Raw genomic sequence first — 25,266 nt, forward strand, 5'->3', positions numbered from 1 at the left:
GGCGGCTGGCTCCTTAAACTCCCGCTCGCTCACGTAACTCTCCTTGCCAAAGCGGGTAGGCTTCATGGGGCTGGATGGCCACGGTTTAATGGATACCTTTTCAGTGGCAACGGGCCCTTGTGCCTACCTACTACTGCCCCGTGGTATCTCCAGAAGAAAGAGTGGGCCTATTCTTAGTTACACAAATGCCTCTGATGCCACTCGGGCAGCGCAAAGGGGCCTTTACTACATTACTAGTTGTGTCACCGTAGCGGGTAGGAGTCCAAGTTACAGACCGGGACCCACTGTACAAACACAGAAAGAAAAGATGTCCTTGCACCTGGCAGCTTCCAGTGCAAGGCAAGCGACCAGAGCTGGAGACAGACAGACAGACGGAGGGGGAAGTGTAAAGGGACAAGGAGACAGCACCCTCTCAGCTGGACAGGCTGGGATCTCAGAACACCATCAGCCTTTCTGCCGGCCAGTTTCCTGGGGCGAAGAAGAGGATGAGGAGGGAGCTTTGTGCATCTCTGGGAAGCTGCTCCCAAGCACGAGGGGCCCTGTGGGGGAAAGCAGGAACGTGCTTGTTTGAAAATGTGGCAAGTGGGTGATGGAGGCTGGGAGCTTCATTGGGTCTAGGCTAATTTACCCCTCCCTGAGAATCAGGCCTCTAACTGGCACAGAGACAAGATTTGAACAGGGAGTCTCCAGCCTTGGGGATGTGCATCAGCCACTGCACTAGAGGAGATCCTTGCTGGGGTTTCTCTCAATCTCTCTTGTAGAAGTAATTCCATTGCGTTTAAATAAATATTAATTGGGTAAGAGAACAAGCAAGAATCATTGTATAGTCCAGAATACCCCCCGGTCCAGTGGTCAGGGTGTTTTAAGGATGGGGAAACTGAGGTAAGCAGGTTTCAGAGTAGCAGCCGTGTTAGTCTGTATTCGCAAAAAAGGAAAGGAGTACTTGTGGCACCTTAGAGACTAACAAATTTATTTGAGCATAAGCTTTCGTGAGGTAAGCAGCTTGCTCTCAATATATACAGTAACAGACTCAGGAATCAAACCCTGCAGTTTGCATACCACATGCCCGGGTCTCTCTGCTAGATAGTCCTGGAGACAGCATGCTGTCCCTCACTGCTGAAAAGATTTACACACACACACTGGACAGAAAGGGTCTCGTTTACTATGGTGTAAACGGGAAGTAAAGCCGCTGAAGTTAGCCTCATTGTTCCAGATTCTGAAAGCAGAAACCAACCCAGCATTTCTTAATGCGACCACCAGAGGCTCTTCTTGCAGCCACAGCCTCCTGGCCTGTGTTTGGGGGTTGGGGGTGTTGGCAAAGCAGGGGCTGCCTGCAGGGGTTGGTCGCTACCCCCTTCCAGAGCCACAGACCCCGTGGGAGCAGACAACCGGTGGCCTTGCTCAACAACTGGCTATGCCCGCTGTGGGCTCCATCCCTCAGCCACAGGGTTTTGGGCGCCATCCCTGGACTCATCACCTCCATCTCCACTGCCTCCTCCTGATCACCCTGCCTCCTTACCCACCTCCTCATGTCCCCCAGCATGCCAGGGCTGAGCAAGTCTCCTGTGAAACATGATATTAACCAATATATTCACAGGAGCAGACTAACTAACTAGCAATAAAAAAATAAAAATCAAACCACCTTAATTTTGTTTCTATTCTGTTTTGGTCCAGTAAAGAATAGAGACCACTGTACAGTATTGTTATTACTGAGTCTGCAAAAAAAAACCCTACATAAATAAATTACAGCGATATGGACATGTATATATGTGCATATTTATTTGTTTTTCCTAAAGTTAATGATGTATTTTAGAAAAATTCTCAGAGCAGCCACCAGCAAGAGCGGCCGCCAAAAATTATGTTGTGAGAACCCCATAACCCGTGAAAGGGAGAGAGAGCGAGACCTTGTTCTGCAGAGAGAGGATTTGGACTGGCGATAACTCCTAGCCCTGTGACAGACACAGGCTGCAGAGAAAAACAGACATTACAGATGGATAAATGAAGAGAGAAATCCCAGCTGGCCTTGGCCTGCCATCGCCTGAGGGAAGCTATGGCATTGCCCTCTGCTTCCTACAGCCAGAGATTGAATCACACTCCACCATCTTTAATGAAAGACGAATCCTTAACTCCTGCAAAAAGAAAAGGAGGACTTGTGGCACCTTAGAGACTAACAAATTTATTTGAGCATAAGCTTTCGTGAGCTACAGCTCAAGTCCTCCTTTTCTTTTTGCGAATACAGACTAACACGGCTGCCACTCTGAAACCTTAACTCCTGGAGACTCCTGGACAAACCTGGAGGGCTGGCAACCCTAGCAGGCGTGGGGGCCGGGGCAGCGCTGGGTGGGGGTGCTGCTGGGATGGACCCAAGCCAGGACCCCAAAGCTCCTCACCCCATTTGTGGGAATTTTGACCCCCCTCTTCCCCTCCCCCTCCTGGGGGGTCCCTCCCCAGTGCCTCCCCCTTTCTGACCCCCAGCTCCTGCACCCTGTCCCGGAGCCTGCCCTTTGCCCCTCTCCGCCCCCTGTTTTACCCTCCTCGGGACACGCTTTGGCCCCTGCACAAACTCTCCGCCCCCGGAAATTGCAGGGAGCTGATGGGGGGGGGGAGCCGCTGCTACTGAGCTTGCTCCGTGGCAGCAAATCGGGAGGAGAGAAGTTGTTTTCTCCACGGTCATCGCTCCTGCGAGCAGCCAGCCCAGCCCAGCCCAGCCCCACAGCACCCGGCTGGGAGGGGAGCCGGGGACCCCACTGCAGCCCCCCCGGACCTGGGGCGGGGAGGGGGAGAACCCCAGGAGCAGAGGTGAAGCTGGGAGAGTCAGATTGGGGTGGGGGGTCTGGCGTGGGCGATGCGGGAGGGGCAGGACTCGGGTGCAGGACTGATGGGGGGGCGAGGATGGATTTGAGGGTTGGGGCGAGAGCTTGTGCAGAGAGACAAAAATCACTTTACTCGCTACATGTGGGTGAGGGGCTGCTAATTCTCACCCACCCACTGGGGGTGGCGGGGGGAGGGGGTTCAGGTATCAAAAGACACCAAACCCACAACAGAATCTTTAAAAAATGTTTTTGTGGTTAATGTCCCTGATTTGAGGGATCATTTTGCTGATTTTTGGCGGCTGACTCAGGAGTTTTGACCCCTCCAGGCTGCTACATTTTCCCCAAAGACTCTCCCAGGAACCCCCCCCCCGGCATTTCAGCAAACCGCAGGAGTCAGTGTCAGGAGGGGGAAGCGCCCAGTGGGTGCTGCAGACGGGGGCTATCGCCAAGCTCGGGAAAGCCAGGTGCAGGGAACCCGGGGAGAAGTCTCCAGGGTGAAGCTCCTTGCACCCTGGGTCTGGTGTATTTCACAGACCCTGTCCCTCTAGACGGTGGGTGCAATTTCTGCCTAGCCCGAATCAGCCAGTGCTGGGAGGGGTCGGATACACACGTCTCCTGCCCTCAGTGCAGACAGGCTGCGCCACAGAGAAACCTCAGGCCGGCCAGAGAGCTGGGAAGTTCTAGGGGAGCGCCAGCTCCAGGGTTGGTAAAATTGAGAAGCCCCTCCTGTTTACAGGGCGACATTTCTTAGTGCTTGAACATCTGCACGGATAGTCGGATTGCCTTGAAATCCGCTGTGCCTCATGGGGGCAAGGGATGGGGCCATGACCACATTAGAGGTCATTTGACAAAGGGGTTCTTAAAATATGGCCCCTCCCCCTGAAAAGTTTTTCTTAAAGTTGAGGGCTTTTCTGACAAATTTTTGGGGAATCAAGTCATGGCTCTGATTGGCCCCCAAAGGATCTCGCTGGCATTCATCCCCACTAGTGCTGTCTCTGTGCATGTGGGAGCGGGAGCTAGCCTCTGGCGGAGTGACTATATAGGGGGTGCAGCTGGCATACAGGGGCTGCTCCGAGCCCTGCTGCTCAACACTGGGGCACTGCCCAGGCCAGAGAGGGTCGCTGCTGCTGAAGGCATTAGGGTCCTGGAGCAGAGATTGGATGCTTTTAAAAGTGATTTGGCCCTGGCTTCCAGCCCCCGCTTGTTCCGGCACCTCTGCTCAGGCCAAACTGGCTGCTGTTGTAGAAGTAATCAAAAGGCTGAGTTTGCAGGCCACACAGGGATCAGGTGGGGAGAGGGTGTGTGGGAAACACCAGGAGTCTCTGAAACTGTTCTGTGAAGAGCATCAAAGTTCTGTCTGTCTGGTTTGCCGTCTGTCTTGGGCTCACAGAGCTCACACGGTGGTTCCCATGGTGAAGGCTGCCCGGGAGTGTACAAAGTAGGGAATTGCTGTCAAGTTCAATGAGTTGTAAGTCTGGATTTTAAATACAGTGTAATTTCACCTGGCACAGCAGTATCTGCATCATTGAGCTCAGTAAAGTCTTTGTTGTATGGGAGAGGTGATAAAAAGTAAATAATCTGGCAGTGTGGCGTGCAAGACAAAAAATGAAATCTTTCAAGATACCTGAAGTGGGAAACTTATCTGAGGAGCTGATTCCTTTTCAAAACCAGCTCCCGCTAGTGAAATATGGGAACTGGTTACAGAACAGAAGCTGTTAGAGGATCAGTGAGGTTTAAGTCACGAGATCTGCAGGCCAGAAGATGTGGGAGTGTTGCCTTCAGACTGGAGAAGGGGGAGTTACAATGCTGTTATTTACACAGTACATGAAAAGATGGGAGTTGCCCCCCCACTTGGTAAGGCAACTCCCATCTTTTCAGGTACTGTGTATATATACCCACCTACTGTATTTTCCACTCCATGCATTTGATGAAGTGGGTTTTAGCCCACAAAAGCTTATGCCCAAATAAATTTGTTAGTCTAAGGTGCCACAAGGACTCCTTGTTCTTTTTGCTGATACAGACTAAATACGGCTACCCCCTGAAACGCTGTTATTGTTACTGATTTGTATCACAGTATTTATTATTTTTTCCATCTCAGCAGCCACTTCAGACCCCAGATGATATCTGACCTCAAAAGTGAGGGACAATCCCTACCCTGAGCAGGTGATGGCCTAATGGTGGGAAGAGAAAGTAGTCACTTTTCCAAAGGCACCCAGAAGGTGAGTGGAAGAGCTAGGACTAGAACCCAGGTCTCTCTCAATCCTCAGCCTAGGGCACTGACCACTAGGCCATTCTGCTGCCCTGGCAGCACTGAGCAGTGATGAAGTGTGGGAGGAAAAGACTCCTTGATAAAGGTCCCAGGCACAAATACCACTAGGATTGGACCTGGTTGCAGCAAAACTAGCCTCTGGTCAGTGCTGACCTGCATCAGTCTGAGCTTTTTTATTGTGCACAGTGGTCAAGGATCAGCTAAAGTGGTTCTGTTAGTCCCACAATGCAGCCTTTTGAAAGCTCCCAGAATCCACTGCTTCCAGGATCTTTACTTAGAAATTGAACTCTAGGGTATCTACCCAGAAGGCATTGCTACTGAGTGTGTTCTGGACAGCACCAGGGCAAACCCCACCCATGTGTAACCCAAAATCAGCACATCTACTGCTGCTCAGACCATTCTCCCTATATGCCCCTCTCAACATGAAACCTCCCAAAGCGTCTCTGTTCCTACAGGGAAAGAAATTCAGGCCTCTCTGAAGACTGAGGGAAGACAGGAAAAAAGTTCCTGGGATTTAAAGTGACTGCAGAAGGGACGAGTCAGGTGTGTCTGGTAGGTGCCTGTTATTGACTTATGGAGATTTCTGTTTGTAGGCATATTCCTCTGTGGCCTTGATGAATGTCGGCTTGTCTGTGTTTCTCCATCATCATAAATTTTCTGTGTTAGACTCATATGCAGCATCTAAGCTTTCATTTCAGGGAATGAGTTCATTTCTAGCCCTTGCTTGCATATTTATACCTGCCTCTGGAAATTTCCACTCCATGCATCCAACGAAGTGGGTATTCATCCACGAAAGCTCATGCTCCAATACGTCTGTTAGTCTATAAGGTGCCACAGGACTCTTTGCCGCTTTTACAGATCCAGACTAACACGGCTACCCCTCTGATGCTTTCTAGCCCTTGTGGCTTTCACTGTGCTTGTCATTTCTTGAATTGTTGGATCATTTGATTCTGTTTTTCCCCCCTCTGGCATCTCTGTCAGTGTAATGCTGAGTCCTGTGGCTCTGGATCTCCCTTCCCAGAGGCCACTGATAGCACAACATCCTAACTACGTCCGATGTGGAAACATCCCTTGTCAGAGCTATTGGGGGTAAAGGACAAAGGTGGGACAGGATCCTCTCCCAAGTAACCACAGGGTAGAGTTGAGTGTCAGAAATCTCAGGGTTTGCAAAGAAGTTCTCCCTCCTACACAGGCTGTAACTCCCTGAAAAAACCCCAGGCTGCCTTCATGTTCCGGATTAGCTCTTTTCCTACTGTTTTACAAAAACAGATAGAAAAGGAGGGGCAGAAAATTGTCTGAATTTAAGTTCCTGGAGGAATAAGAGTGACTGCTGCTGGAAAAGCTAGACTGGAGATTGGGGATATTTTTGTTCCGTATCTTCACAAACTCAGTGAGTTGATCAGTGAGATAGAAGGGAAGTATCTGGGGGGAGCCGGGGCTGTTCTAGCAGGGACATAGGAGAGACGAGAGAGAACATGGGGGGAAATCAAATTAGTATCTTAGATGTCTGTACACGAATGCAGGAAGTATGGGGAATAAGCAGAACTAGAAATGCTAGTAAATAAACACAACTATGACATAGTTGGCATCACAGAGACCTGGTGGGATAATACACGTGACTGGAATATTGGTGCAGAAGGGTACAGCTTGCTCAGGAAGGACAGGCAGGGAAAAAAGGAGGTTTTGCCTTATATATCAAAGACGTATACACTTGGACTGAGGTTGAGATGGAACTAGGAGATAGACCTGTGAAGGTTTCTGGCTAAAGATAAAAGGGGTAAAAAACAAGGGTGATGTCATGGTAGGGGTCTACTGCAGACCACCTAACCAGGAAGAGGAGGTGGACGAGGCTCTTTTTAAATAACTAACAAAATCATCCAAAGCCCAAGACTTGGTGGTGATGGGGGACTTCAACTACACAGACGTCTGTTGGGAAAACAACACAGGAGGGCACAGATGATCCAATAAGTCCTTGGAATGTATTGGCAAAAAAAAATTATTTCAGAAGGTGGAGAAAGCTACTAGGGGAGAGGCTGTTCTAGATTTTATTTTGACAAATAGGGAGGAACTGGTTGAGAATTTGAAAGTGGAAGGCAGCTTGGGTGAAAGTGATCATGAAATGGTCGAGTTCATGATTCTAAAGAACGGTAGAGGGGAAAAAAGAGCAATAAAGACGACAAGGAGTCCTTGTGGCACCTTAGAGACTAACACATTTATTTGGGCATAAGCTTTTGTGGGCTAGAGCCCACTTCATTAGATGCATGGAGTGAAAATAAAGGAGCAGGTATAAATACATGAAAGGATGGGGGGTTGCTTTACCAAGTGTGAGGTCAGTCTAACAAGTTAAATCAATTAACAGCAGGATACCAAGGGAGGAAAAATAACTTTTGAAGTGGTAAGAGAGTGGCCCATTACAGACAGTTGACAAGAAGGTGTGAGTAATAGTAGGGAGAAATTAGTGTTGGGGAAATTAAGTTTAGGTTTTGTAATGACCCAACCATTGAGTTTACTAATACTAATTTACTCTTAAAAAGAGTCCTACAAAAAGTGCAAACTAGTTCAAATTACAAAAGATGAATATAAACAACAAACACAAGTATGTAGGGACAAAATTAGAAAGGCAAGGCACAAAACAAGATTAAACTAGCTAGAGACATAAAGAGTAACAAGAAAACATTCTGCAAATACATTAGAAGCAAGAGGAAGACCAAGGACAGGGTAGGCCCACTATTCAATGAGATGGGAGGGAAACAATAACAGAAAATGTGGAAAAGGCAGAAGTGCTAAATTACTTTTTTGTTTCAGTTTTTACCAAAAAGATTAGTAACAATTGGATGTCTAACATAGTGAATGCCAGTGAAAATGAGGTAGGATTAGAGGCTAAAACAGGGAAAGAACAAATTAAAAATTACTTAGACAAGTTAGACGTCTTCAAGTCACTAGGGCCCGATGAAATACATCCAACAATACTCAATGAGCTGACTGAAGAGGTATCTGAGCCAAAGTCTTGGAAAAGTCAAAGATGGGAGAGATTCCAGAGGACTGGAAAAGGGCAAATCTAATGCCAAGCTATAAGGGAAATAAGGACAACCTAGACAGTCAGCTTAATGTCTTTATCTGACTCCACCTCGAGGCCTAATATTTCCCGAGTGGCGAAGTACAAGTATCCGTAAGGGGGAAAACACATCTTCTCTCTTCCTGGGCTTCTTAATGCAGGCCTCTCAGTGATCATTGCTCACATTCTCTATCACATGTGGCAGGGAGGGTGTCCCTGTCCAATGCGGGGTGAGTTCACCCTATCCCTCAAGTGGTCCTTTCCCTCAAGGTGGTGAGGCCTAAGGACTAAAATCAACAGGGTAACCCTGGTGTGCAGGGGAGTGAGGCCTAGCGGCCAGAGTCAACGGGATTGACCCTGATTCATGGGGCAGCCCGGCCAGAGTCAATGAAGTTGGCCTCAGTCGCAGGGCAGTAAGGCCTACTGGCGAGAGTCGATGGGTCCCCACTTGCGGGAAGGGTGACGGATAGGCTAGGGGGGCCTGGCCCAGTGCCCTAACAGTGACGGGGTGTCCCGCCACTGAGTCAGCGAGGCTCCCACTGAAACACTTCCTACTGGACTATAGCTAGTCTCCCACCAGACCATTTCCTACCTTATCTTTTGGAGCTGTAGTTGAGGTGTTGTCAGGATCTCTGGGCTTTTCGGTGCATGTGTTTCCTGGTGATTTTGATTCCTCTCGGACATCCACAGGCACTTGGGCATCAGTCTGGGTCTCCGTCTTTCATGGTCAGGAGTTTCAGTTGCTCTTGGGCTGGAACCAGCAATGAGCATCCTTCCTCCTTGGTGGCCAGCCCAGACTGAGTTGGGCTGCTTCCTTTTATACTAGTGCTACATCTGGAGTATGCCCAGCCCACAGTGAGGGGTTAACCCTTCCCCGACGAGTGTGGGGTGAGTTCATCCTGTCATACCAACCTAATAGCTTTCTTTGACAGGGTAACAAGCCTTGTGTATAGGGGGAAAGCAGTAGATGTGGTATATCTTGACTTTAGTAAGGCTTTTGATCCTGTCTCGCTTGACCTTCTCATACACAAACTAGTGAAACACAACCTAACTGGTGCTACTATAAGGTGGGTGCATAACTGATTGGAAAACCGTTCCCAGAGAGTAGTTATCAGCGGTTCACAGTCATGCTGGAAGGGCATAATGAGTGGGGTCCCGCAGGGATCAGTTCTGGGTCCGGTTCTGTTCAATATCTTCATCAATTATTTAGATAATGGCATAGAGAGTACACTTATAAAGTTTGCAGATGATACCAAGCTGGAAGGGGTTGCAAGTGCTTTGGAGGAGAGGATTAAAATACAAAATGATCTGGACAAACTGTAGAAATGGTCTGAAGTAAATAGGATGAAATTCAATAAGGACAAATGCTAAGTACTCCATTTAGGACGGAACAATCAGTTGCACACATACAAAATGAGCAATGACTGCTTAGGAAGGAGTACTGCGGAAAGGGATCTGGGGGTCGTAGTGGATCACAAGCTAAATATGAGTCAACAGTGTAACACTATTGCAAAAAAAGCAAATATCATTCTGGGATGTATTAGCAGGAGTGTTGCAAGCAAGACATGAGAAGTAATTCTTCTGCTCTACTCTGCACTGATTAGGTCTCAACTGGAGTATTGTGTCCAGTTCTGGGCACCACATTTCAGGAAAGATATGGACAAATTGGAGAAAGTCCAGAGAAGAGCAACAAAAATGATTAAAGGTCTAGAAAACATGACCTATGAGGGAAGAATGAAAAAACTGGGTTTGTTTAGTCTGGAGAAGAGAAGACTGAGAGGGGACATGATAACAGATTTCAAGCACATAAAAGGTTGTTACAAGGAGGAGGGAGGTAAATTATTCTCCTTAACCTCTGAGAATAGGACAAGAAGCACTGGGCTTACATTGCAGCAAGGGCGGTTTAGGTTGGACATTAGGAAAAACTTCCTAACTGTCTGGGTGATTAAGCACTGGAATAAATTGCCTAGGGAGGTTGTGGAATCTCCATCATTGGAGATTTTTAAGAGCAGGTTAGAAAACACCTGTTGGGGATGGTCTAGATAATACTTAGTCCTACCGTGAGTGCAGGGGACTGGCCTAGATGACCTCTCGAGGTCCCTTCCAGTCCTATGATTCTATATTTGCAATTTCAGAGTAGCAGCCGTGTTAGTCTGTATTCGCAAAAAGAAAAGGAGTTAGTCTGCGAATACAGACTAACACGGCTGCTACTCTGAAACTGTCATTATGCAAGGCACTGAATTTAGCCGTATAGAGTGGAAATCTGTCAACTTCATGAAAAAACTCGTACAGATACAGACAGACATCATCTTCCTCTCCAAATGCAAACAGATGGACATCATACCAAAAGGACTGAAGGTAAAAAATCCATTACAATCTACATACCACACAGACTATGCTGACAGCTTGTGCCACACACTCTCAAAGAAACTGCGGAACCACCTGATCAACATCCTCTACAGCAAACAGGGAAAGATTAAGAATGAGCTCTCAGAGTCTCTAAGGTGCCACAAGTACTCCTTTTATATTTGCAATATCTCTTTTCAGGAATATGAAATGTGTGTCAGGTAGGGCTGAAATTCTCTCTCTCTCTCCTCGAGGATGTTAGATGCACCCTGAGCAGATACATGGCTCTCCCTTACACCCCCTGACATTTCAGAATGCTAGGGAAGAGTTTGGAGAGGATATTAGCACCACATCTCTCCAGGGCTCTACAGCCAAATATGTGGGGAAGGTCACATTTTTGATACAAATCCTGAAGTTCTCACCCTTTTATGGAAGACTCTGGAATTACCCATTCAGTGGGAAAGATCGACCAAAAGTATTTCCTAGAGATATTACATCTCTGCGGTCTTTATTGAGCAGGTTTTTACAACACTTAACATGGGAACCTCCTGTCCCTGAGAGCCTGGAGGTCAAGGAGTGAATTAGCTATGGAGACTCAATTCCCCTTTTATCCCCAGAGCTGGTCTCTCCAGGCCAGAGTTGAAGAATATGAATGGGATCTCTGGGCAGAAGTTTGCACTGCCCTGGCCTGTGATTCACCTGCTCTGAAGCTGGGAGAAGGAGAGGAATTCTAACTCCAGGCCCATTACAGCAGCAACTTGCTAGCAAGAACTTATAATGAGTCACTAAATGAAATATAACTATGTGAAATTGTTTTTGTACAGTTGTGAGAAGGGGAAGTTCCAGCAGCCAGTGGAGATTTCTCCTGAACTGGAAGTGAGACTCAGTGATTTCTCCCCGAAAACTGATGCTCTAATGGAGACTCTGAGGAAATTCAAAGGTATCTAGGAGGGAAAATTGTGATAAACCTGTGAGACTGTGGGAGAAGAATGGCTCTGGCCACTTGGTTCATAATTAGATGATGCATCTATTTAATTGTTGGGTGAGAATGCCACACACTTGGGGACCAAACACTCAGCTTTATGAATTCAAACCTTTATGTGTCCCAAAAGCATGCCTTGCAATTACAACTACTATTAAAATAAGAAATGACAAAGAAGTACTGGCCATTTACCATCTCCTGGGGCATAGGCGGATTTCTCCTATGATGCTCTGACTACCCCTTACAATGTCCAACATATTATACACATGCAAATTATATATGTATTAGTTCTTTTCCAATCACCTTTGAGTGTTATGAATATTAAATATATTATGTAACTCATACAATACACATGCATGAACTTTTTAAGGCCAAGGCTTTTGCTGTCCAAGATATTTTCATGTTGTTGGTCTCTTTTCTGATTGGTTGATTATCACTGATTATGCATAGGCCACTTTGACCCTTTTCTGTACAGGGGTTTGTTTGACTTTGCTAACTGCTCCTGGGCAGTACATTTTGGGGGTCTGTTGTCTTTCAGCACATTGTGTGGTCAAAACATATCTTTGGGCCACATAGCAATTTATCAACACATCACTTAATAGCAAGGTAATTTAAAGCAACAGTTCCTTATGTCAAGCAAACTCCTAAGTAGGCCAAAGCCAAGCAAGTCAGCATAATCACACAGTTTCGGTATGTCCAAACTTGAGCAGAAGAAGTGACCCTTATATCAATTCCCAATACTTAATGTAATAAATAGTGGAAAGCAGAGAACGAGGTAGCTGGGGCCCAGGCACCAAGATTCTGTTGTTGTTCATATTTCTGCCTATGGTGGACGAGGGCCCCGTCGTGCCGCTCTCTGTAGAGACGCTGAGTAAACAGAGCCAACAGCTCACAATTAGAGCCAGGATTTCGCAAGCTCTGAACATCCCGTTAGTGTCGAAGGGACCCGAGTGAGTAAAGTTCCTGTTATGACAAAAATCTTTGCATGATCTGGGTCTAGCTTTTGACAAAAGGCAGCAAGCGAATGAAACAAACCAGCTGGAGTCTGAAGGGGCGGGGGCGGATGAGGGAAAAGTAACTCTATCTCTCTCTCTCGCAGATTGTATGTCCTGCGATGGTCTTGAGGCTTCATGGCTCTTGATTGCATGGGAGTTGCCTGAATGGTCCCTCAGTGGCTATTAGCCAGGATGGGCAGAGATGGCGTCCCTAGCCTCTGTTTGCCGGAAGCTGGGAATGGGTGATGGGGTGGATCACTTGGTGATTCCCTGTTCTGTTCATTCCCTCTGGGGCACCTGGCACTGGCCACTGTCAGAAGACAGGTCACTGGGCTTCGGTCTGACCCAGAATGACCATTCTTATGAGCGGGAAGAGAAGGTTTCAGATTAATTTATATTAAATACCTGAGTGTGTCTCTGTGTCTGTTTCTCTGTCATGATTAACGCATAGTTCTGTGAGTTCAGAGTGGGGATGCTGGTATAAATAGGACAGTCTGAAATCCCCCCTCTTTTCTCCTTTCCCTCTCCAGACATTCTGCTGCCTAAACTGGAGACAAAAAGAAGGGAACCCCTAGGAGCACACAGACAAGGTGAGTTTGCTGGTGGAGACTGTCTTTCAGTCATGAGAAAACTCCAGCGAAAACGTCTTCACGAGAGGGTAGCTGAAGTTACCAACCAAGTCGATGCCGACCGTCACACACAGCCCCGAATAGAAACACAGTGAGGAGATCCCCACGCTGAAGTCACACACAGGCAATCCTGACACCAGCCTGGGTGCTCAGCCATGCCCATGCTGATGAACAGAAACGCTCCTCCCAGCCTAGCACTCGAGCAGAGCTCTGTCCCCAGCCCTCTCCTTTACCGCAGCGGACTGGGTCTCCCCCACGGCTCTTCTCCAACATCCGGCCTTTCCTCCAGGCAGGGCTCAGCCTCAGGGCCCAGGACAGAGGCAGCTCCCCGGATCCAGGACTGTCCCAGCCAGAACAAGGCTGCTGGGGACTGTGAGAAATGGTCCCAACCTCCTTCCTCCGCCCCCCCCCCACACCTGGGCTGCGCTCTGCCCAGGGGTGCCAGAACAGGGGGGCGTCCAAGGGGCCATGACCCTCCCACCTTTGAAAGTGGATGGGCCTGGCTTTTCACCAGGGCCCAGCTCCCGGCCGGCCCCTCCTCAGGCTGGAAGCTGGAGCCTGGCCTGGGGAAGAGCAGCCCGGGCAGCTGTGGGGGGCCATGGGCTCTCCACCTGTCTGGAGTGGGGGGGCCTGAGAGCAGCCCCCCCACCCAGGTCCCCCTCCCAGGGCAGATGGAGACCCATGGCTCCCCACAGCCCCCTGGGTGGCTCTTATCATGACCTGGCTGCAACTTTTTGGCCAGGTCATGGATCCAACTTCTGGCTTGGCCGGGGGGGGGGCAGGGCCTTAGGCGGAAGAGGAGGGGCAGGGCCACAGAGGGGGCGGGGCCACTTAGGGGGTGGGGCCTCTTCCTCCCCCTCCCCCACACTTTTAGGAAGAATCCGTAGCCTCTGGCTCTGCCCCTAATGCTCTGGTTCTCTCTCTCTTCCCCCCCCTTCCCCCCACAGTGAGTGTGACCCTGGATCCAGACACGGCTCATCCCGAACTCGTCCTTTCCACGGATGGGAAAAGCGTGAGATGGGGACGCACCCGGCAGGCCCTGCCCGACAGCCCGGAGAGATTCGACTCTGAGCTCTGCGTGCTGGGCTGCGAGGGCTTCACCTCGGGGCGACATTGCTGGGAGGTGGAGGTGAGGGTGCAGGAGGGGGGACACTGGGCGGTGGGGGTGGCCAGAGAGTCTGTGAGGAGGAAGGGATGGATCAACCTTGACCCCGAGGAGGGGATCTGGGCGGTGGAGCTGGGCTGGTGGGGTCAGTTCCGGGCTCTCACCTCCCCGGCCACCCGCCTGCCCCTGGGCTGGGTCCCCAGCAGGATCCGGGTTTGTCTGGACTGTGAATGGGGCCAGGTGACATTTTTTGATGCTGTTAGCGAGGCCCTGATCTTCACTTTCCCGCCGGGCTCCGTCCTGGGGGAGAGAATCCGTCCCTGGCTCTGGGTATGGAGAGCCTGGCTCAGGCTGTGTCCCGTGGGGGACCCAAAAACCAGCCAGCCTAGCCTCCGGTTTCCTAGCCTCTATGCCTGTGGAGGACTGCTGTCTCCCTGTGGTCTCTGCGACCCTGCAGGCTCCCTGGAGTCGCTGGACTTTGAAACCACAGAAAGCAGGGAGTGATGCAGGTAGAGCAGCCACTCGCATTGCCCCAAGGTTTTCTGTAGCCCCTTTTATCACTATTCTCTGTGGTCCAGGATGACTCTGACCATGGGCTTCTCTAGCTAGCTATCATCCCAGTCTCTGGGACCCTGGAGGGCTCCCATCTACCCAGCCCCCGGCACTTCATCCCTATGACCCCTGAAAGCTCCTGCCCCCTCCCTCCCTGCAGCACCAGGGATTGGAGGAGCGGGGAGAACCCCTGGAGCTGCCCTGAGAGACAGACACATAGGTGCTGGAACTAGGGGGGCTGGGGGTGCGGCAGCATCCCCTGGCTTGAAATGGTTTCCATCATATACAGGGTTGACTGTTCTGTTCAATGGCTTTCCACCCCTCCCTCCCCCATACAAAGTGTTCCCACACCCCTGGGAAGATGTGGGGACTGGGCAGGGACACAGGATTAATTCATTAGTATTTGGAGGGTTGGCGGGGGGGAAGCTAGAAGCTCTGCAGCAGCTGGGAGTGTCTTGTGCAAATCTGTGTCATTAGATCTCACGGAGGGGGTCTCCCAGCCAGAACCTCTCCTGCAGGGGCCAAAGTCACCTTCTCCCGTCACTCTGGGACAGCTGGCCACACTGCGAAATTGTCATACACACACACACATGGGATGGGCAGGGGTGCAGAGAGACCAAAACCATTATATAATCTTTTAGAAAAAAAATCATCATTTTGGGTCAGTCTCTTTTTTTTTTTTTTTTAAACTCCTGAGGTTGGCAGGGAAAGGGCGGGTTTAACCAGAGGGACTAGGAGAAGCGAGAGGAAAATGTGAATTAAAATAAAACAAGAAGAAAGGGCGAGCCTGGGAGAGATGGTGGCAAATTAGAAATGAAAAGCGTGAAAGGAAAATATGCCTGGCAGGGGAACCAGCCAGGGAGCAGAAAGAGGGGAGGAGATAAAATCAGGAAAGAATGGAGAAGCCAATGATCTGTGTCAGGGAGGAGAGAGGCCAGTCGGAGAGACCCAGGAAAATAAACAGGGATGGGAAGTGAGGGCTAGGAAAACACCGAGAAGAAAAGAGAACATGAGAGAGACAGAGATTTATGAAATGTTCCTGGAAGTGAGACTGTCACGCAGTAATTCCCTCTGTTAGTTCTTGCAAGTCTGTGCTACTGTGGTGCCATTAAGAGGACTGTTCTCAGTGGCTGGGGATCTCCTTTCCCCTATGCCTTCTACTCTCCAGCTTTCCAGTTACGTACTGTCAATAAAACATTACAAACAATTCTCCTCGTCTCTGCCCATTTCCTGTCCCAGCTGCGCTTGCTGGGGGCAGAAGCCTGGGCGTGGCTGCCTGACTTGGCTGGGTTCTTTGCAACCTCAGAGTTGAAGCAGCGTAGACATAATTGTTCTTCTAACCAGGATTTTTATTCCCTTCCCCCCCCCTCCGCCAGAGTTCAAGCTGATGGGGTGAGCTCTCCTTTTCCTGGCTGTGGGGGGAGAATCAACAAATCTTTTGCCCACTGAGGCTTGTCTGGTGTCTATGGGCTGCCTTTTGATGGAGAGAAGATGACACCTCTGGTGATAGACCAGTATGTCACACTTAATGATGCCTCCCTCCTGATGGGTTTACAGTTGCAAAACAAATATTTGTATAGTTCAGGATAGGTTGTAGATCCACTCCTCCTCCTGTTGCAATGGTCCTCGCTGAAGCATGCCTCATGCCTGCTGGGCTACGGTAGCTCCCGAGGGCAGGGTTGGGAGCAGCCGGGGTTGCATTCCAGAGTGACTCCGCTTGCAAAGCAGTAAGTGGTGGAGATTTCAGGCAGCCATCGTCACAAGGGCAAGGCAGAGTACCATCGCTTGGTGCCCGGCAGGCTTCTGCTCGCTCCCACAACTTCTGGTCTTGACAGCCGGTGAGGCATGTCTCTCACAGCAGGGACTGCCCAGGTGGTGATTAACTAAAATACACATTATTTTTGCACTTCCCAGCTCGCAGTAACTAGGAGTCAGGCCTCAAAAGTCCTGAGGATGCCTTAAAAATCAAGAATCATTTAAGAAATGCTACATTGGGGGAGGAGGGGAGGGGTGTAATACTATTTCTTTCCTACTTTTTGAGCCTTTCAAATCATGTTTCCTTAATGACCTAGAAGGCTAAAATCTGATATTTAACCAAAAAAAAAAGAGAAAGACATGCATGATTCTAGTATTGTCTAAAATGTCAGATCCTAGGCTGAGATTTCCAGCCTGACACTTATGAATTTTTTTTATCTTTGTTTCTAACCTGAGTACATTTAATCTGGAATCACAGCAAGATAATAAACATAGAACTGCACTTTATTCTCCCCTGTTTATGAACTCGTCTTCAGTATCTTGGCCGCTGAGCCTTGCCATTGGCCAAATGAAAGGAATGCAGGGACTAGACTGTTGTGTTGACTGAAATAGCCTGGTCCACGCTACCCTGGGTTCAGGTCTTGCTCCTATTGGGAGGTTCTATGGGGTATAACGGGGTGGACCTAACATAGCTCTCCAAGTCCACTGATTATACTCATCCCCAGGGTATCACTGGTCCAGCACTGGATGATGAAATCTCTGACCCACACCCCTAGCCTATAGAGTTCACAGCTGTTCTGAGTTCTGTATTTCACCAATCAAGGGACTTACAACGGAGTTTATAATTCCCATGAAGCCTGAAACGTTTGCTGTTTGGCAGGTCCAGTTCCTTTAGCCTGGTGAGCACCAGGGTTATCGTCTGAGTGAGCACTGCACATTTACAAGCTCCACCGGCCCAGCCAGGCCCTTTGAGGGAGCCCTAATCCCCATCAGCCAATCCAGGAATTTCGTAGTAGTAGTGATCCCTACCAGCCCAGCCCGGCTTTTCATGGGAGCCGTGATACCCCAGCAAGTCATTTCTTTGTGAGCTGGAATTCCCACAAGCAAAGCCAGGCCTTTCGCGGGGGCCGTGATCCCCACCAGACCAGCCAGGTACTTTGTGGGAGCTCTGATTTCCAAGAGCCAAGTCAGGCATTTTGTGGGAACTGTTATCCCACCACTGAAGCCAGGCTTTGTGCGAGCTGGGGATCTGCAACAGCCCTGCCACAGATGTCACAAGAGCCCTGATCCTCACCACCCCAGCCAGGCGTTTTTGTGGGATCCATAATCCCCACAAATTCAGCCAGGCATTTTATGGGCGCCCTGCTTCCCACCGGTCCAGCCATGCGTTTCTTGAGAGCTGTGTTTCCCCAGCCAGGCAATGTGTGGGAGCCATGATCCTGACAAGCCCAGCCATTAATTTCATGGTAGCTGTGATGCCTCCCATCCCCCACGAGGCCAACCAGACATTTCATGGAAGCTATCATCCCCAGCGTCTTCTGCAGCATGGCATGTGAGTCACTTGCTATGATTATCTGGGCATATCTCTCATCAGCATTTCCCTGCTGGCATCAGCCACTGGTGCACCTGGGTCCCTCCTGTTCTCTGGCTGGGGCACAGAATGGCTCAGGCTCCCGGGGTATCCCTGTGGTTGACGGTTACTGTGCGGTGCTGGGTGATGTCGGTGGCCTGTGCTATACATGAGGCCAGACCCAGATGATCTGCTGCTCCCTTGCGGCCGTAAACCGCGACGACTGTAAGGGGAGAGAAGGGATAAGCAAGAAGCTGGCGGCTTGAGAGGTGATGGGGAGGGAAGGGAGACCAGCAGGGTGGTTCAGGGGAGCAGGGGAGGAGAGGGGAGAGGAGAGAAGGGATAATGGTGGGTCCCCAAAAAGTCAAACTTCAGTTGGGTTGCCCTCAGGAAAAGTTTAGGACTGATTTCTCTGCCCACGAGGCTAACCGTGATATGGTAGGTGCCTGCCTGCCTTCTCCTCTGGATGCTGGGGGTGGAATGAGGCAGGTGCCTCCCTCATTCTCAGCAGAAATGACTTAGGCACCTAAGCCGGCTGGTTCCCAGTCTGTGGATCAGAAGCAGAGATCCACCGCTCTCTGTCAGAGGGTTGGGCTCAGTATTTCCCGGTCATGGGCATCCTAGCATGACAGGTTTTGTGGATCCCATTCCAAGGTGCCAATTTCTCCCCATTGACGGTTCAGGAGTCTAGGCGTTGATCTCTCCCCATTCACTGTACAGGAGCCTCAGAGCCGATCTCTCTGGTGGCACAGTTCTCTGTTAGGAACCAGACACAGACCTGAATCAGAATCTCTGTCAGCTACATGAGGCAGTTTCTGTTAAAAAAATAGTTATTTTTCTCCAGCTATCTCATGTTCAACACGGATTTCATTTTATACACCTTTGCAGCACCTACAAAGGGTTAGTTCAACAAAAACACTGCTTCTATTTCCTCCATATTTGCATAGTTAGGGACAACATTTCACCAATCAAAATATTAGCTGGAGCTATCTTCAGGAGTAACCTCCTGTGGGTCCTGGCTTATAACTTCTTTGGGAACCAAATGCATGAGCATATCACAAAACTCCAAACCACATCTGGTGGTACTTTCTTCTCAGGTCATCTGAGATAATATAGACCTAATGAACTGAACAATACTGTGACTGCATGCAATTACTTCAGTAAGTTATAGAATTTGGAGTGGGTTGTTCAGCATTTCATAGTGGAGAATTAAAAACACAAATGTTTCCTTGGTAGCATGTCCTATTGGAGTATTCTTGGAGTATTCTCCTGTGTTGACCGAACTGCATTAGAATTCCCTCCATGTCATCATGGAGGGGTGGTGGAAAAACAAGAATAAAATAAATGACTATTTTTACCAGATAGCCATTTGTCTCAAAGTCCCCAATAAATCTGAGTTGCATTCCCTCAAACAAAACTAAACTAGTGTCCCATTATGTAACCAAATGGTCTTTAGGAAAGCGAGAAAAATCCACAACACTGAGAGGAATAAGACACTTTCAGTTTTATATAAAGTAAAATTCCAGAGCAGATCATATCTGATGACTCACAATCAGGACAATGGGTTCACAGTGTTCTTCTCTGATATGTTCAAATGTGCTTTGTTCAGCACTCTTTCCATATTGTTGAGTCATGTTATTTAGTAAAATTTTAGCATCATCATAGCGTGTGTGTGCGGCTGGGGGGGGGGGGGGGAACAGCCAAATTTCTAATCTGCAAACAATCCATACTCAGCAGGAAAAAGCCCAGAAGCTGCTTTGCAAAAGGATGGAGACCGGCATTTAAACTCATTATGATCAATCTGTGTTTTGGATACATTCAGATTCCTCTTCCGGGTCTGGGACACTTTCCTCTCCAGTTCTCACGAGTCTGATTTAGGATCAAGGAAATCAAAGAGTGACTCCCAGGAAAAGTGAGCTGAGAACAGTAACCCTTTGGGAGGTGGAGAGTGTAAAGGTGGAAAAGATAAATTCTACATGGCTCGGACAGAGAGCAACTCTGATGGGATGAAGGGGAAAAAGGGAATCCCCCAACTCACCCCATCTCCTTCAGCATCACAGAAGCTGAATTAACACTTTCCCCCTGCCAGGCTCCTTGTTATAGTTACATATATTTTAAATGAGGATAAGGGTACCAAACATAGCTGCTATTCATCCCAACACAGAGCAATGTGAGAACAACTAGGAACGAGACGATTGATCCCCAAAGAGGGGACTCGGTGACTTTAACATTGCTTTGCAGTGGGAGGAGTATAAATGTGATGCTTAAAGTTTGTTGAGATTAGTAAAATGATAGAGGTTAGGTCATGTCATGAGGAAATGTTTCCTATAACCTGGGCATCTAGACATGGGTCAAGTCTTTCCTGCAAGAATAGTTGAGCTAGCTAACGCCTCGAAAATCACAGTGGAAATGAATATTTTACCTCAATGTAGCTACTGAGATAACCCCAATTTCCCCCATCTGTGTCTGAAGGACATTCCTGACAGGCAGGACATACAATCCCATCATTGGTAGAAAGGACCTTGGGCTTCACCCAAAAGAAGGCCTAGCTGCAAAAAGCAGAAGTTGGCAACTCCCCTGTGGGACCTGCAGGACCACAGTGAAGCAAATGGTGCAAACAGCCTTGAAGATGACTATATGGGAATTAGCAAAAGTATTAAAGAAACAAAAAAAAAAAAAATCTTTCGAGAGCCATAGGCAAGGTCTTAATTATGCTTATTGCCCTGGCAGATTCTCTGATGATAAGTGAGGGCTGAGCTCTGAGGGAAGCTTTTCCTGCACTCATGGCATTCATAGGGTCTCTCACCTGTGTGGATCCTCTGATGCGTAATCAGTGCTGAGTTTCGTGCAAAGTTTTTCCCGCACTCACGGCATTCATAGGGTCTCTCTCCGCTGTGGATTCTCTGATGTTGAATCAGGGCTGAGCTGTCAGTGAAGCTTTTCCCGCACTCACTGCATTCATAAGGTCTCTCCCCTCTGTGGATTCTCCGATGTGCAATAAGCGCTGAGCTCTGAGTGAAGCTTTTCCCGCACTCAGCGCATTCGTAGGGTCTCTCCCCTGTGTGAATCCTCTGATGAGTAACAAGTACTGATCTCTTAGTGAAGCTTTTTCCACACTCACTGCATTTATAGGGTCTTTCTCCTGTGTGGACTCTCTGATGTATAAGAAGGTCTGAGCTTTCAGTGAAGCTTTTCCCACATTCACTGCATTCGTATGGTCTCTCCCCCGCATGGATTCTTTGATGTCTTATAAGGGCTGAGCTCCGAGGAAAGTTTTTCCCACATTCACAGCATTCATAGGGTCTCTCTCCCCTGTGAATTCTCTCGTGTATAGTAAGGTTTGAGCTCTGAGTGAAGCTTTTCCCACACTCACTGCATTCATACGGTCTTTCCCCTGTGTGGATTCTCTGATGCGTAATAAGGGCTGAGCTGTTAGTGAAGTTTTTCCCGCACTCACAGCATCCGTAGGGTCTCTCCCCTGTGTGGATTCTCTGATGTATCATAAGAGCTGAACTCTGAGCAAAGCGTTTCCCACACTCACAGCATTCATAGGGTCTTTCTCCTGTGTGAATTCTCTCATGGTTAATAAGGTCTGAGCCTCTACTGAAGTTTTCCCCACACTCCGTGCCTGTGTTTCTTCTCTCTCCTTTGAGGATCTTCTGCCGGGCTGTGGTTCTCTTGACATCTTTGTGAGTTTCCCAACAATTAATGGATTTATCCACTTTTTCCTCTGTCTGGTTTCCCTGATGCTCTGGCCTCTGCTGATGCTCATAACCTTGCTCACAACTCCTGGGCACATTCCCTTTGGATTTTCGTGATAATATCCTGCGCAGTTCCACTTGTTCAGTATCTTCCTCTTTAGAATTCTGCTCCACACTCCCATTCACCATCCCATCACCTGCTGGGAGAGAGAGGGAAACCTCAGAAACAGGAACGGAAAAGAGAGAGCAAACCAAAGTCTGTGCTGGAGAGACAGAAAAAATCAGGATCTGAATTTCCCCAAACTCTCTCCCATAGGGAGTCAGGAGACAATCAATTCTGCCTCCACATCTCACCCAAAAACTCATGGGAGAAGGGAGGTCAGGGAAGGAGCTATTGCCAGGTGTCAGTCAGGATGGGTAGGAAGCCATGAGTGGTATTGGCTGTGAACATATGACACTTGCTGAACCCGGAGGGCTCACAAGGTCTTTGTAGGGAATCCCAGCTGTTTCCTTCAGGCACTGACAGTTTTTGAGTTTGTTTAATGATTACTCACCAGTGTAGGTGCATCTCAGGATCTCTCTTTCCTCTGAGTCCTGGAGTTCTGGGACCAATGGCTCTTCCCCTCGTTCCAGCTGGGAGCTCACATCAGGTCCGGATACTGGAAATCCTGCTCAGGAAGATCAGGTGAATTCATTTGTCACCAAAAACAGAACAAAAAAGGTTTCATTATTTTAATCCCAGTCCATTTTAAAGCAGTAAAGTCCAGGGCAGTCCCCCAGATGCTCAGAGGTACCAATGTCCCATGCTCCCAGGGGGTGCTTGACCCCCACTCCATCCCTTCCCCAAGCCCTTCCCATCCCCTCCCCGCCTCTTCCTGTCCCTGCTCCTCCCCCTCCCGCCCAGCGCCTTCTGCACACCGCTGAATAGAGTCAGCGCCTATGGTCAGAGGTGCAGGACACACTTTTTATGGGGGATTTAACTACCTCCACCTCTGTCAGGAACACACAGGCAGACACTCATCATCAAAGGGGCTCCTAGAACACAGAGATGGTAACTCCATGTCCCGGAAAGCAAAGGCTCCGGCCAGAATGGAAGGTCCCCTGCAAATGCTTCTTGCTGACCTTAGAGGCCCAGAGAGAAGGAGAGAGATAGGGAAGCCGGGACTGGTGAGCATGGTCTGGAGGAATAGGAGGGAGCAGGGATGACAATGAATGCAGGCTGTCAGGAGCAGTAGATGTCAAGAGAGCACATGTGGAGGCATTAGGGAATCTAGCAAGTCAAGTGTAATGCGGGTGGGGGGGTTATGAACATCCCCTAGTGCAGGGAAGGCTGAGGAATTTAGGACCAACAGACTCTAATTCCTCTAGAAAAGGAGAATGTGAAAAATAAGAATCAGGCCAGGTGACTTCAGGAGGGATGGACTCAAAGATCAAAGGAGCCTGCTGGGAAGAGAGTTTGTGGCTGCTGCAGATGGGAAGGGACTCTCTGTGTCTCAAGAAATCTCACTACCAACCTATGATGTCGCCAGGGACACACACACACACTTGTGCCAGGGAAGGGGTTGTGTAGTGGCTGGGAGGAACATAAGGACTCAGAGATGGTGGCTGGGGTCACAGTGGGTGGGGGAGAGGTGTTTGCATGTGGTGGGGACGGGGGCAGGCGCTGAGTCACGGAGAGAGAAGAGGAGTGAAAATAATAATATTTGGGGAAAATCCGAACAACCAAGTGAAAGTGGAATGTAATACGGATGGAGTGCTGGCTCCAAATTAATAGGGCCTCAGCAGGGATAGTATGTAAACTCACTGAGATTACCCCACCACTCCGGATCCCCCAAAGCTCCCCTTTCCTATGTCCCATCCCCTCCCACTTCCATGTAGTCCCATTTCTCTAGACCCCCTTAATGAGATGGTGCAGTTCTGTAATATTGATGAACACTGGGATATTGGCTTAGTTTAATGGGGCTGTGACAAAGTGGGGATTTTTTGTAATATTTTTATGAATCCTGCTTTGGCCTCATTTTCCCCTATGTGCTGCATTGCTCCCTAGTGGTTAGAAAAGGGCTGTTTGCTCTCAGGGCAGGTGAAGAGACATAGACATGGGTGTTGCCGAGTTGTCTGTTCCTTAGGTTCCATATCAATGGAGCTTTTAAGAATACACTGGCAGATCCAATTGCCCAGACACTGACACAGAGCAAACCAAGAGCAAGAAGGATATGGATTTCCCCCTCTTAGCAGGGAGGCTGTTACCTAACACACTCCTGGATTCACACCTGACACACTATTGTAAAAATCTTTGCACAAAGTACGCCTTGGGAAGTATCATTTGAAAACTCATAATTTGCTGGTTGTTATTGTCCTGATAAAAGGTGTGTGGCAACATTATATGTGAAGTTGTAAAATTTCCCCGTAGGAAAGTTATTACCACATGTTCCAAAAGCCACAGCCCTGCCCAAACGGAGGTTGGCAAACTGGTCTTTCCTACGCAAAGGAATGTGTGCCGTGTTTCATTTAGATTTAAGCAGTCAACAGAGTCATCAAGCAGGAAGGGACACAAAGGAAGCTCAGATAGCTGAGGAAAAAGCAGGGGAAGCATCCTTCCACAAAGGCTTTTTGTCTCCTGGTAGCCAGCTGGAAACATTTTTCAAGTGGCGGGACTGAAACAAGAACCTGAGTTCTTCCTGCACTTAGGAAGGAAGAATCCCATGCACCGCTTCAGGCTGGGGACCAACTGGCTAAGCTGCAGTTCTGCAGAAAAGGACCTGGGGATTACAGTGGACAAGAAGCTGTATACGAGTCAGCAGTGTGCCCTTGTTGCCAGGAAGGCCAATGGCATATTGGGCTGTATTAATAGGACTGTTGCCAGCAGATCAAGGGACGTGATCGTTCCCCTCTATTCGACATTGGTGAGGCCTCATCTGGAGTACTGTGTCCAGTTTTGGGCCCCACACTACAGAAGGGATGTGGACAAATTGGAGAGAGTCCAGCAGAGGGCAACGAAACTGATTAGGGGGCTGGGGCACATGATTTACGAGGAGAGGCTGAGGGAACTGGGTTATTTAGTCTGCAGAAGAGAAGAGTGAGATTTGATAGTAGCCTTCAACTACCTGAAAGGGGGTTCCAAAGAGGATGGATCCAGACTGTTCTCAGTGGTGGCAGATGACAGAACAGGGAGCAATGGTCTCAAGTTGCAGCGGGCGTCGTCTAGGTTGGATATTAGGAAACACTATTTCACTAGGAGGGTGGTGAAGCACTGGAATGGGTTCCCTAGGGAGGTGGTGGAATCTCCTTCCTTAGAGATTTTTAAGTCCCGGCTTGACAAAGCCCTGGCTGGGATGATTTAGTTGGGGACTGGTCCTGCTTTGAGCAGGGGTTGGACTAGATGAGCTCCTGAGGTCTCTTCCAACCCTAATATTCTATGATTCTATGAACCTTTCTTGGTAACCTATTCCAGCACTTAATGACTCTTATAGTTGGAAAGTTTTTTCTACTAGCCA

General features: G+C 48.9%; 2 protein-coding genes across 8 annotated transcripts in view; one reads left to right on the plus strand and one right to left on the minus strand.

Annotated features, from left to right (window-relative positions):
• The first annotated feature begins 64 nt into the window (after positions 1–64).
• LOC119849261 (tripartite motif-containing protein 15-like) lies at positions 65–15,953 on the plus strand. Its single transcript, XM_043503603.1, has 5 exons — positions 65–143; positions 2,622–2,799; positions 11,308–11,423; positions 12,991–13,050; positions 14,037–15,953. The coding sequence occupies exons 1-5, from the start codon at positions 65–67 to the stop codon at positions 14,696–14,698; spliced, it is 1,095 nt and encodes a 364-aa protein (XP_043359538.1). The 3' UTR covers positions 14,699–15,953.
• LOC119849402 (zinc finger protein 501-like) overlaps positions 15,377–25,266 on the minus strand; it is a 26,972-nt gene continuing 17,082 nt past the window's right edge. Inside the window, exons 4-7 of one of the 7 annotated variants that reach the window (XR_006277409.1) lie at positions 22,327–22,440; positions 20,878–21,972; positions 18,086–18,294; positions 16,349–16,629 (exon numbers count right to left, since the gene is read on the minus strand). Coding sequence is in view for 6 of the 7 variants with exons in the window: in XM_043503853.1 (XP_043359788.1) it covers positions 18,167–18,294; positions 20,878–21,972; positions 22,327–22,440 (1,337 nt within the window). In the remaining variant the exon portion in view is untranslated. Of the gene's footprint in view, positions 18,828–19,560; positions 21,973–22,326; positions 22,441–25,266 lie in introns of those variants that run through there. The other 6 variants (XM_038386476.2, XM_038386475.2, XM_043503853.1 and 3 more) reach the window with 6 other exon arrangements.

Source organism: Dermochelys coriacea, chromosome 28, assembly GCF_009764565.3.
Source record: "Dermochelys coriacea isolate rDerCor1 chromosome 28, rDerCor1.pri.v4, whole genome shotgun sequence".
Lineage (NCBI taxonomy): Eukaryota > Metazoa > Chordata > Testudines > Dermochelyidae > Dermochelys > Dermochelys coriacea.

Coding starts and splice junctions, on each gene's coding strand:
- LOC119849261 (XM_043503603.1), top strand. CDS start 65: ATGGGGCTGGATGGCCACGGTTTAATGGATACCTTTTCAGTGGCAACG. Junction 144..2,621: donor CTACCTACTACTGCCCCGTG/GTATCTCCAGAA, acceptor GCTGCTACTGAG/CTTGCTCCGTGGCAGCAAAT. Junction 11,424..12,990: donor GACTCTGAGGAAATTCAAAG/GTATCTAGGAGG, acceptor TTCCCTCTCCAG/ACATTCTGCTGCCTAAACTG.